The 12722-nt window shown below is 37.9% G+C and overlaps 6 protein-coding genes across 6 annotated transcripts; 5 read left to right on the top strand and 1 right to left on the bottom strand. All coding sequences in view use genetic code 12, as the record gives it.

Annotated features, from left to right (window-relative positions):
• Positions 1-192: 192 nt before the first annotated feature.
• DFG5 (mannan endo-1) lies at positions 193-1551 on the top strand (the record flags this gene model as incomplete). Its single annotated transcript, XM_001528646.1, has 1 exon — positions 193-1551. The coding sequence occupies one exon, from the start codon at positions 193-195 to the stop codon at positions 1549-1551; it is 1359 nt and encodes a 452-aa protein (XP_001528696.2).
• Positions 1552-2096: 545 nt separating this feature from the next.
• PVL30_001186 (uncharacterized protein) lies at positions 2097-4007 on the top strand (the record flags this gene model as incomplete). Its single annotated transcript, XM_001528647.1, has 1 exon — positions 2097-4007. One exon carries the CDS (start codon positions 2097-2099, stop codon positions 4005-4007), a length of 1911 nt encoding a protein of 636 aa, XP_001528697.2.
• A 669-nt stretch (positions 4008-4676) lies between these two features.
• PVL30_001187 (uncharacterized protein) lies at positions 4677-6947 on the top strand (the record flags this gene model as incomplete). Its single annotated transcript, XM_001528648.2, has 2 exons — positions 4677-4685; positions 5205-6947. 2 exons carry the CDS (start codon positions 4677-4679, stop codon positions 6945-6947), a joined length of 1752 nt encoding a protein of 583 aa, XP_001528698.2.
• A 357-nt stretch (positions 6948-7304) lies between these two features.
• PVL30_001188 (uncharacterized protein) lies at positions 7305-7898 on the top strand (the record flags this gene model as incomplete). Its single annotated transcript, XM_001528649.1, has 1 exon — positions 7305-7898. One exon carries the CDS (start codon positions 7305-7307, stop codon positions 7896-7898), a length of 594 nt encoding a protein of 197 aa, XP_001528699.2.
• A 302-nt stretch (positions 7899-8200) lies between these two features.
• On the top strand, positions 8201-10176 carry PVL30_001189 (uncharacterized protein; the record flags this gene model as incomplete). Its single annotated transcript, XM_001528650.2, has 2 exons — positions 8201-8243; positions 8354-10176. The coding sequence occupies 2 exons, from the start codon at positions 8201-8203 to the stop codon at positions 10174-10176; spliced, it is 1866 nt and encodes a 621-aa protein (XP_001528700.2).
• Positions 10177-10397: 221 nt separating this feature from the next.
• SMF3 (NRAMP-like transporter smf-3) lies at positions 10398-12068 on the bottom strand (the record flags this gene model as incomplete). The annotated part of the gene is made up of 1 exon (XM_001528651.1): positions 10398-12068. One exon carries the CDS (start codon positions 12066-12068, stop codon positions 10398-10400), a length of 1671 nt encoding a protein of 556 aa, XP_001528701.2.
• Positions 12069-12722: the final 654 nt, after the last annotated feature.

Below are 12722 nucleotides of genomic sequence, written 5' to 3' on the forward strand. Positions count from 1 at the left end.
TCGAATAGAAAATTGGCCCTATTAGAAAAAAAAATTTTAGACCTTGTCAGATCTCTATCAATATACAATAACACTCGTTACCACTGACTAGCACTTGGAATCACACTCCATTGGCAACCATATTCACATTTACACTTATCAAAAGCACATTTTACTTTCCCATATTTATAGCAGCGAAAATCCAGTCACAATATGGAATTTGTTTTCAAAATAATCACAGCCCTAGTTTTGCTACTAGCCAACTGTACTAGTGGGATCGATATCGACATCAACGACGAAGACTCTATATGTAATGCGGCTATGAAGGTCCAGAATGGTACGTGGAACTATTACGAAGGGACCAAATATGGTGGAACAGTTGGAATGTTTGCCTCACCCAACTATTGGTGGAATGCTGGTGAAGCCTTTGGCGGATTATTGGACTACTACATCTTTTGTGATCCGGAAAATGAGCAATTGGAATCCAGGATATTTGACGGAATGTATCATCAAGCTGGTGAAAATTACAACTATATACCCTCGAATCAATCAATGACTGAGGGTAATGACGATCAAGGCGTCTGGGGAATGGCTATCATGGAAGCAGTGGAGAGAAATTTCACAAATCCCGACCTGCACTCCTGGTTGGAAATGGTGCAGGCAATCTTTAATACCATGAATGCCAGGTGGGATACAGCTCATTGCAATGGGGGTTTGAGATGGCAAATCTTTACATGGAATTCTGGGTACAACTACAAGAACTCCATTTCAAACGGTTGTCTTTTCCATTTAGCTGCAAGATTAGCGAGGTACACGGGAAACGGCACAGTTTACGTTGATGTTGCAGAAAAAGTTTGGCAATGGATGGATGATGTTGGGTTTTTGACCGAGGAAGATAACGGTGACTTTAGAGTGTATGACGGTGCCGAAGTCGACGACAATTGTACCGCTGTGACTAAACTTAGGTGGTCATACACGTATGGTGTTTTTATGGCTGGCTGTGCATATCTCTACAATTTTACCGGGGACGAGGTTTGGAAAACGCGTACAGAAGAGATTGTTGATGCATCATTGAGCTATTTTTTCACCTCAGACAAGATTATGCAGGAAACCACTTGTCAACCACACAATTTGTGCAACAATGATCAAAGATCATTCCGTTCGTTGTTTTCGCGTTGCTTGGGTTTAACAAAGTTGATTATTCCAGAGTTTAAAGAAAAGATTGAACCATATTTGGAAGCAAGTGCCCAAGCGGCTGCGCAGTCATGTTCGGGGGGTACTGACGGTATGACATGTGGTGAAGACTGGAGTACTTCTGGTTGGGATGGTGTATATGGGTTGCCAGAGCAAATCTCCGCACTTGAGGTGATAATGTCATTAGTTGTAAAAGAGCCACTTACTGTGGCAACCGGAGGATCAAACAGAAGTGATTTTAGTGCTGGTACTGATTCTCAGGATTCTGTAAACAAGAATGAGATTACTGTTACTGGTAAAGATAAGGCCGGTGCAGGAGTATTGACTGCTATAGTGTTGGCAATCTTGTTGGGTGGTTCCATATGGATGATTTTTTAATGACAAGCCAGGTGTATATTGTTACTGATGTTGCTGATGATGTTGTTGTAGTTGTTGTTGTTGAAGGTTTTTTTTTTTTGGTTTTACTATTGTTTCAGTTATTGGTAATTCTGTTTGTATTTTAGTTGGTACTATCATTATTAGTTTTAAAATTAAAAAGGTACGGACTGGGAACAGACAAGCTTACTTTGATCTTTTATTATCTTATTTAGCAGTGCGTATGACTTATTTAGTTCCAAGGTATCGCTTCTTACTTTCAAATATTGTTTTTATTATATAAACGAATTTTCATATATACATGTATATATATATATATATATATATATATATACGTTTGCATCTGTATGTGTGTTGGTAGATTTATTTGATTATTTTTTTCATCCTTTTTCTGACACACGCGCAAGCATAATTGCTGCTTGAACCCGCAATTTTGCAAACCTTTCTTTTAAAAAAAAAATAAAAAATAAAAAAGGTTACTCTGTATGTATATCCTACAACAATAATCATCTTAAGGGTGTATATTAAAACGACAAAACTTTTCTAAAATGGTTTTATTTGAATCCATAAATAGATTAGCAAACCCAAATACTGGAGTTGGCCTTACAGGTAGCCGACGTAGACGGATTTTTGTTCCCCCTTCAACTCAAAGACCTCTTTTCATATATGGGGAAGGTGACGATCAGCGATCGTTTTTGTCATTAATAGAGACGGGTTCGGAATTTGGTTCTGATCAGGATGTTAGTGATGCTGCCAGTGTAAGTACTTCGAGATCATTACCGGAGTCACTAGGGAGTGTACAGACAACAGGTGACCAAGAGCTGTTTCAATCCTGGCTTGTGGAGGAGCATCATCGAAGATTGTCAGCTGCAGCATCTCCAGAAGAGGACAGTGATAATGGCTCGGATCTTTTCCAAGATCGTAGACATGGTGGTGGTGGTGGTGGTGCTGGTGGTGCTGGTGGTGGAAGAAGAGGAAGAAGAACAAGAAGGCGATCAAGCTCGATGTCTTCGAAAACCTCTTCGCATTTGGATTTTATGAAGTTAAAGACGAATCCCTCGCATGAAGCAAAAGTGCTATTACGACACGCTTCGCCATTGATCATCACGTTTATTCTAGAGCATTTCTTTTCAATAGTGTGCTTAATTGTTGTTGGCAAATTAGGCACTAATGAGCTTGCCGCGGTGAGCTTGGCCACAATGACAACTACAATTACATTTGCCATTTTTGAAGGAACTGCTACTGCTTTGGACACATTGTGTCCGCAAGCTTATGGTGCAGGGAATTATGAGCTCATGAGTATATTTGTACAGAGAAGCTATTTGATTTCATTAACGCTTTATATACCATGTGGTTTATTCTGGTGGTTTAGTGCAAGTGTTTTGAAATATATTATTGATAACCCCGAAGTGGTGGAATTGACTTCAAAATTCTTGAGAATACTTATACTTGGAGCACCTGGCTATATTTTTTTTGAGAATGGAAAGAGGTTTTTACAAGCGCAGGGAATATTTGAGGCTAGCACAGGGATCATGTTTATTAGCGCACCGGTGAATATCTTGATGTCATGGTTCCTTGTTTGGAACGATACGTATGGGTTGGGCTATATCGGTGCGCCAATCTCATCAGTTTTCAATTTCTGGCTAATGTCATTGCTACTTGTTCTATATGTGAAGTTTATTGATGGTAAGAAATGTTGGTTCGGAATTGCTTCACCACGAGAGTTGATATCGCACTGGAGCCAAGTGATCCACTTGGCGTTACCTGGAATAATCATGATTGAGTCTGAATACTTGGCTTACGAAATTATGACTTTGTTTGCTTCGTATTTCGGTACTAAACCTTTGGCTGCGCAAAGTGCTGTATCAAGTATTGCGTCTTTAGCATATATGATTCCATTTGCTGTTAGTATTGCTACTTCAACCCGTGTTGCAAATTTTATTGGTGGGCAAAACTTGGCTGGTGCGCTCACGGCCACACGGATTGGATGGCTAGGTGGTGTTGCGGCTGCCAGTGTAAATGGATTGATCCTATTCACCTTTAGGTATCAGTTGGCTAAGGTGTTTACTGATGATCCTGACGTCATTGAGCTAATTGAAAAGCTTTTACATCCTTTAGTGGCGATTTTGCAAATTTTTGATGGTACCGCGTGTGTGTCCAGTGGGATTTTGAGAGCTCAAGGAGCTCAAAAATTGGGAGGTTTGATAAATTTTGTCGCTTACTACGCATTTGCATTGCCCTTGGCTTTGATCTTGAGCAAAATTGTTGGGTGGGGGTTATATGGTTTATGGATAGGAATCGGCAGCGGGATGTTTGTTATTGCTCTAACTGAGACGCTGGTGATTGCATTCAGCGATTGGGAACAAATATTACTAAGAGCCGGTTTATTAGATGAAGACGACGACGATGATGACGATGACTACTATGACGACGACGAAGCAAATGATAGATTTTTTTGAGTTTTTCATCTTCTAAATACATTAAACATGATTACTTTCGGATCATTATACCTAACTTATAGGTTTGATTTTCATCCTTATACCCCATATTTTATTTTCTCTCTGCTTCTTACCCCCCCCCCCCCCCCCCTATTTCAAAAATAAAACCTATCGAGTGAATGCCCCATATTGGAATTTTTTTTTTCCATTAAGAATATGCTGCAAGTGTTTATCCAGTTTCTCTTCTGTCTCTTTCTCTCTCTCTCTCTCTCTTTGTCTCTCTCTCATAATAAATATTGTCAATGATATTTTCGCTGCTTTTGTGCAAAAGATCCAGTGATTACGTAATTCCTGTTGTATTTTGTTTCTTTATTATTTTGTTCAGATTACTCTATGCGCATTATCTCTAGATCGTTGCACCCACTATTACAATTTGACTCCAAACAATAGCATCCACTAAAATTAATTGCTTTCTTGATTACAAGAATCAAAGCCGACGTGAAGGGGCGGTGGTGTAAATTCAAATCTAGAAATAAACGGATTCAATCATTCCGAGGTATTAATTTTGAGGTTTTTCTTTTTATCTTTTTTCTTTTATTTTATTTTCCTTTCTTTTCCTTTCCTCTTCTTTTTATTCTTTTAACCCTCTTCAGGTTCGGACTTTGCTTTTGGACTACATATGAAATAACAATGTGCTCTGTATTACAGTAATATAGATCCTGTTGATGATAGAGCAAAATGGGATAGTAGATTGAGTTTGAAAATATTTGGATTTATTGCAGCAACGAAAAAAAAAAAAAACAAAGTAGGCTTTATGTACAGAAAGTTGGTTTATCTGTTTCTCTTATCTACCGCAAAATATCTTGAAGATAAGAACATTGAAAAATTAAAGATCAACAAAAATAAAAAATAAAATAAAATAAATAAACAATTTGCAAAATTCAACATATAATGTGAAACCTTGTTCTTTTGATGAAACAATTTGAAAATGTATATAAATGAGAAAGGAAATAACAAAAAGGAAAAGAGAAAAGAAGTAGATACAAATAAAACAAAACAAAACAAAACAAAACAAAACAAAACAAAACAAAACAAACAAACAAACAAAAAAAAAAAGGATTCAAATATACAAATTACTTGTTGACTCCAAACGACAAAGAGCTACAAACTAGATACGCATATATTTAAAAGATTGCAATTACACCAAGAAAATTCTAGTTCCAATTATATGAAAAGCTTTTGATGTCGGACATGGAGAAAAAGCTAAGCTCGCCAACACGTACAAGACAAAGTGTTGAGCATGGAGAAATTGACTATCTTCGTTTCCATGGACTCTCGCAACAACAAACGCACATTAGAAACTTGGACTCTTTGGCTTTAAATGCTAATGACAAAGATAAGTCGAGGTTATTAAAAGAAGCACAGGCTAACTTGGAGTTTGTTGCTGACACGGGTTATGCTCCTGAGTTAAGAAGGGATTTCAGTTTTATTTCGCTATTGGGTCTTGGCTTTGGTATAACAAACTCGTGGTTTGGAATCAGTGGATCTTTGATCGCTGGTATCAGCTCGGGTGGGCCCATGATGATCATATATGGTATTATTATAGTTGCATCAGTTTCCATGTGTATTGCCATTACATTGAGTGAAATGGCCTCGGCTTACCCAAATGCCTCAGGACAGATCTATTGGACTATGAAGTTGGCACCTGCCAAATACTCAAAGTTGATGTCATACATCACTGGAATGTTGTCCTGGTTGGGTTCAATTTTTACCTCGGCCAGTGTGACCATGACAATTGCAACTGCGGTCGTTGGAATGTACATGCTCCATCACCCAAACGACACCGTTGAGCGCTGGCAGGTGTTTATTGTTTATGAGATTGTTAATGTGTTGTTGGTTTTCTTCAATATTTGGGAGAAGCCATTGCCAATGCTTTCATCAGGTACGTTGTACGTATCTTTGTTTTCATTTGCTGTCATTATTATTGTCGTTTTGTCAATGCACGAAGGCGACTTTCAAAGTTCTCGATTTGTGTTTGTTGAATTTGAAAACGGCACTGGGTGGAGCTCAAGTGGAATTGCCTTTATTGTCGGCTTGATCAATCCAAATTGGAGTTTTTCGTGTTTGGATGCAGCCACACATATTGCCGAGGAATCATTAAACCCCGGTGTGCAAATTCCGCAGGCTATTATTAGTACAGTTATTGTTGGTTTTATTACCTCTTTTTCCTATTGCATTGCCATGTTCTTTAGCATCAAGGACCTCAGCTCGATATTAAGCTCCAACACCGGTGTTCCAATTATGGATATTTTCTACCAAGCAACCAACTCCAAAGCTGCAGCAGTTGGATTGGAGGTGTTGATATTGCTCACTGCTATTGGATGCAACATTGGATGTCATACATGGCAGGCAAGAATTGGATGGAGTTTTGCTAGAGATAATGGCTTGCCATTTTCCAAATACTGGTCGAAAATCAATTCCAAGACTGGTACTCCAGTTAATGCACATGTGATGTCATGTTTCTGGGTCGCTATAATTGGCTGTATTTATTTGGGCTCGTCCACTGCATTCAACTCCATCTTGGTCTCCTGCGTTACATTTTTGTTATTATCCTATTTTGTTCCAACAATCTTTTTCATTTTTAAAAGAAATCAGATCAAGCGCGGACCATTCTTTTTGCTGAATGGAGTTGGGTTGGTATGCAATATTGTCTTGTGTTGCTGGGCTACATTTGCCTTTATCTTTTACAACTTTCCATCGGTGATGCCTGTTAGCGGTGGCAATATGAATTACTCATCTGCCGTTTTTGGAGTCGCATTAATCATTTGCTTTTTTGACTGGATATTACGAGGCAGGCGCGAGTACATTGGATTACAAGAGAGAGAAGGTCAAAAGGAAGAATTAACCGAAGTGCTATCCAACCAATTGTCCAACATTGAAATGTCAATGTCTCATAAATAGCTTTAGTTTTATTGTGTACTTGTTGTATTTTGTTTTTATGATCTTTTGAATCAATCAGTGTAACATAATAAAAAGAAAATTGAATTATTATTCTTTGTATGGCGTATGGTGTGGTTTTCTTGCGTGCACATATATTCAAACAAAAATGTTTCTCGATTTAAAAAAAGGAAATTCACATCAAAGATTTGGCATGAATTTGCAACCAAAAGAAGAAGAAAAAAAAAAAAAACACCTACAAAAAAAAGAAACAAATACATCTGGAACAAAAACACGGGTAATTGAATAACATTTTGTTGCAAAATTTTTTTCTTGTAGATATAACTATATATCGACGACATTATATAAATAAAAAAAAAAATGGAATCAAAAAAGTCTGAATTGGAGTGGAGTTTTTCATTCTACGAGCAGGAGTATTTTGACAATTCATACTATGAGGACGAGGAGAAAGCCGAAAAAGAAAAAGAGGAAAACATAAAGGAAAAAGAGGAAAAGCAGGAGGTAGGAAGGAAAGCAACGGAAACCAACTATGCTACAAAGTACCTGAAATCCTATAAACCAAGAATAGTCCAGAGTTCGAAACAATTTTGTAGTCAAAATTTGTACAATCCTTTCATTCTCACAAAGATGAACTACTTTCAAAGAAAACAAATCAGAGTACACCATCAACTATGCGGGAAAAAAGTTGTTGCTTCTACAAGGGCCATATTGCGTAGCCTCGAAAACGCTAGTGGTTCTTGTAAAGATGTGATCTTTTGGAAAAATACTCTTAAATGGAATCAGAGAAAGGGATGCCCTTCCATGAATATTCTAAGCGGAGTTTGCAGCAAATTAAATTCGGACATGGCAGATTTGAACCTTGAAAGAAAAGCACATGAAACTTGGTTTACGGTGGGCGTGTCGCAACCAGTTAAATATATCAATTTTGGTAAACACAGAGCAAAACGAGAATGAGAAAACAAATGAAAATAGAAATGAAATCGCGACAAGAAAGAGAGAGAGACAAAGAGAGAGAGAGAGTGTGTGTGTGTGTGTGTGCGTGGGAGGGAGAGAAAAATAACATTCATGATAGAGACAAAAAAAAAAAAAAAACAAAAAACAAAAAACAAAAAACAAAAAACAAAAATTGAAACTTGAGAGACAAACACGAAGAGAACGGAACTTATATACTAGGGGGAATATATATTTTGTTTACCTTATCCCATTCAACTACAAGTAGCGGAAAATCATTACGAAATTAAAACACACCTTCTACAATGACAAAAGCCGACAACACGAGCAACGCAGAGAAAAATAAAGGTATGTATCATCACGCTATTATAAACCATAAACACCATGACATTCTGTCTTTTTACACGCTATGAGCAAGAATACTCGAACACGATACTAATATTAAACCGATTTTATAGCTTCTGACTCCTATTCACAGTTTACGGCCATCTTGCTGGACTTGTTCACAGTCTTAGAACATACCGACAAGGAAATTGTATCGCTGGTCGTTTTGCCTTTAGATTTCTACGAACCACAACCTTCGGAAATCTTACAATCACTTCGAAAACACGATTCCAAAGAGCATTCTACAAGTATTCAACAAAAATATCAAGATGGGAAATACGACTCCAATCCGTATGCACTTTTCCACGATATAAAAGTTGCTTGCTCGGTATTGATAAGCAAAGAGTCGCCGCAGTCTTATAGATACAAGGAGGTGGATTTTTTTTACAAATTCAGCACCGAGTTGTTGTTGAGGGAAACTGGTAACTTGGTGCAAATTATTACAACACAATCCAACAGATCAGATTTGAAGAATGAACTTGAATCACACATCGAAGAGGAGTTTGATAAAATCATCTCCGATTACTCATTAAGCAATGGTGAAATCATCACTTATATGCAAAAGATAGAAGAAAAACAAGACCCACAAAATCTGGGCAATATTTATGATCCTAATCATCATCATCATCATCATCTTCATAGCAATCACCAGCACCTGAACCAACTGCAAATTGCTAGACAAAAAGTTCAACCTTTGTTTACTTCAGTTTTGAACAAGTCAAGTTTGGACCAAACTCCTACGTTGATCAAAGAGCCATATGGCGTGGCCAAAGTGGTACCCAGCGTTAAAGATACAAGAACCAATTCAACTCTAGAAAGTCTATCACCGATTACTGGGGTCATCCCATCTCCTTTAGAACAACCCACTAATATTTTACACGACTTTTTCCATCCTACATGGTACACAGTTGCTATGCCAACATGGTTGACCTACAAAGCTATTGCATTACAGCCAAAAAATGTCTCCTACTACCAAAAAGATGGATTAAATGAATTACCACAGTTGAGCATATTACAACAACCAGGAAATGCTTCTGCTTCTGTTTCTGTTTCTGCCTCTGCCTCTGCTTCTGCCGCTGTCGCAGCTACAACAGTAGCAACAACAGGCCCAATCTGGGGGTCCGGTAACAATTTCCGTTCTTTTGCTCCTCAAGTTGATACTAGAGCATCGATTGTTGCAGATAAGATAAAGTCCAACATCTGGTTGAGTCATATTGGCAATGCAGCAATTGAAAGACTCAAAGCACAATTTGTGAATGAAGTTCCACGCGTTGAGTCACAAAGTAAAAATATTCAACTTGCGACTAAGACAGCGGAGGGTACGGATAATCAATTAGAGAGCACAGCCATCAAAGATGACGTTGAAACAAAAGGAAATATGGAACATGATAATCAGGAAGGTGAAAGTGAAAAAAAGATGGAATCAATCGAGGGAGATTCGAAACATGAAGTCAATCTTGCCAATCTTATCAAGTGGGATCCTACTTCTGTAGATGAACTTGAATATTTGAAAAGCCACAAAAAAGATTTACTTTCACCTCAGAAATTGCAAAAGTTGATATCCATTTCGCTCCTTAAGATGAATGCTTTGCGTCAAGAAAGGTATTTTAAAAGCGATGTTAGAAATCCACTGCCTCCAGATCGTCAAGAAATTCAGTTATACAAGAGAGTTCAAGAGTTGATCCTATTAGCTGTTAGACTTTACAAAGTCAATCCAGGAGATTTTAGTTTCAAATTTAGTCAAAGAATTCCGGTATTGGTGAGCGAATATAGTGGAGTATTACCAGGGGTAGCCCCTAATAAAGTTTCGTCAGGTAGCAATACTTTACACTCAGGCAGGTCGTCAGGGCGCGGACCTAATAGCACGCGTGGGAAAAAAGCAAGGTATCAACATTAGTTTATTGAAGCAAGATTCCAAAAATAAACCACCAAAAAAATTTGAAGATGGTGGGAGTCAAGAATAAGAATAAATTTTTTTTTTAAAGAAAAACCTTGAAAAAAAAAAGAGGCTCCAACTAAAAACTAAGATTCAAAAATTTACTTCTATAACTTGCATTATTTTCTTTTTATCAACCTGGTATCTATAGTATGATCTCCCTTCGCTCTCTATATAAATATCTATATACTAGCACCGTTTGCAAATGCTATTATCAAATACACATTTAACGCTGTAATAACAATCCAAGTCAATATGCTTGTAATTCGTAAGAATCTGCCATTTTCAAAACTAACCAGCTTTGAAGGTTGAGTAATGTCAGTCTCCAATGCATCGTCAACATTTAATCTATCAACATCAGTATCAGTATCAGCACCCGCACCCGCACCCGCACCCGCATCAGCACCATTAGTATTCAGCAACAACGCACTTGACTCATTGATACTCAATTGTCCATGGTCAATTCTCTCAACCGTCATGTATTTTTTATTACATGTGAAATAAATCAATGGCGCACTGACGATAGGTAATATAAAACTCAAAACGACTTGAGACGAATTCATCACCTTCGCAACGCCCTCGCGGCCCATGATACCAATTACAATAATTACCGGCACAATGGCAATTACTCTCGTGATTATTCTGCGCTTCCACGGTTCAATTGACCAGTTAATAAACCCTTCAGCAATTATTTGGCCGGCCATGGTGCATACAATACCAGCACTCTGACCCGAGAAGAGCATGCTCAACGCAAAAAGTAATCCAGCAGTTGGTGAGATGTAGTAGACGAGCATTTCGTAGATAGACAACAAGTCTGCATCCTCTGCATCGGGTTTACCAAAAAGCGTGGCACCTGCAACGATCAAAATTGCCGCATTCACAAAAACAGCTATGATAAACAAAGAAAGTACCAACTCTACGTATGAATAGTTGAGGCAATACTTGATGGCAGCGTAAGAAGGTTTGTACTTGTGGATCAACATCGACCCGTTTGAAATTCTTCTAATTCGAGTAATAGGAACTGTAGGGTGCGAAGGTGAGTGTGGTGGTGACACATGATCCAGAGGCGTTGAAGAAGGTTGGTGGTAACCCAGAGCCGATCCTGCTGAAAGTAAATTTTGATTCTGTTTAACATTATGCTTTTCGTCGTAGTCCTTGAGTCGAGGTTGCACCAAGGCCGAGCCAAGAAACAATGAATGAGGCATAACGGTGCTCCCCACTATACCGCAACTCAAAAACAAGGCAGTTTTTTCTTTGAAGATCTCTTTGTTTACTGGTAAAAACCCTTTAAAAATTTCCCACCCAGACCCAGGCGGAAAATCGCATTTGAACAATTCAAGTATGAAGCAAACACAAGTGGCCATAACCAAAATCGACACCAATATCTCAAACACTTTAGTTTGTTTCAATGACCCATCCTTGTGGTAAGCCATTAATATGATCAATACATCGAGTACCGTGATTATTACACCATAAATTAGTGGAATTCCAAACAAAATCTCTAATGAAATCGCTGTACCCACAACTTCTGCCAAGTCGGTGGCAATAATAGCAACCTCAGCACAAAGATACATAAACAAATTGAGTTTTGGCGACAAATGCAATCGGCACATTTCGGCAAGATCCAATCCTGTGATTGTACCGAGCTTAACGCAAAGTACTTGCAAGATAACAGCAAACAAGTTGGCCATGAAAATGATGAAACATAACTTATATTGATACATGGAACCTGATGAAGTAGAGGTCGAGTAGTTACCGGGGTCAAGATACGACACAGAAACTACTAGTCCCGGGCCAATAAACGTAAGGTATTTTTTGAACTTGTAAGATAAATCATTGAGCGTCCGCAGCATGGTGGAAGTCACAAGAGATTTGGCAACGTGCGGGTGGAGAAGAAAGACAATTATGTAGATAAAATAAATATTTGCTTAAAATTGTTATATTGTTTTCTAAAATGTAAATATTGAGGAAGTTGGGCAAAGGTAGATAGAACAAAATACTACTCTGTTGAGAGGTTTTCTAAAGTACAAAATCAATTGTGTGGAGAAACTTCAAGTGCGATTCTTTCGCAGCGCCGTAGTTGAAAAAACGAGTGTAATTGAACAAGTACATATTACATATGTATATATTTAGATACTTGTGTATACAAACACTTGAGTTTTTTACTCCATACACTTTACAAATTGCTCTTAGATTTGAAAACAATTTACTCTTGAAGCACATCAAACTTTGCTCTTAGCCATCATTTCAGCTAATGAGTAGAGTCAAGGTGTATCTCACCCTCCACCCACACTCCTAGAATCAAACAAGGAAGAGAAAAAAAACTAAGGCATTTGTCACAGTGCGATACACATGGGACGCTCTGTGTTTTCGTTTCCATTTAGTGGATATATGGTAAATATTGCACGACATGGGAAACTTGAAAACTTCAGATGTAATCTGGTTCATATAAATATGGAAGAGAAGTGGTAAAATTAACTTATCACTATTATATAGAATTATCGGTT

The sequence above is a fragment of the Lodderomyces elongisporus genome, chromosome 1, assembly GCF_030384665.1.
Source record: "Lodderomyces elongisporus chromosome 1, complete sequence".
NCBI classification, from domain to species: domain Eukaryota; kingdom Fungi; phylum Ascomycota; class Pichiomycetes; order Serinales; family Debaryomycetaceae; genus Lodderomyces; species Lodderomyces elongisporus.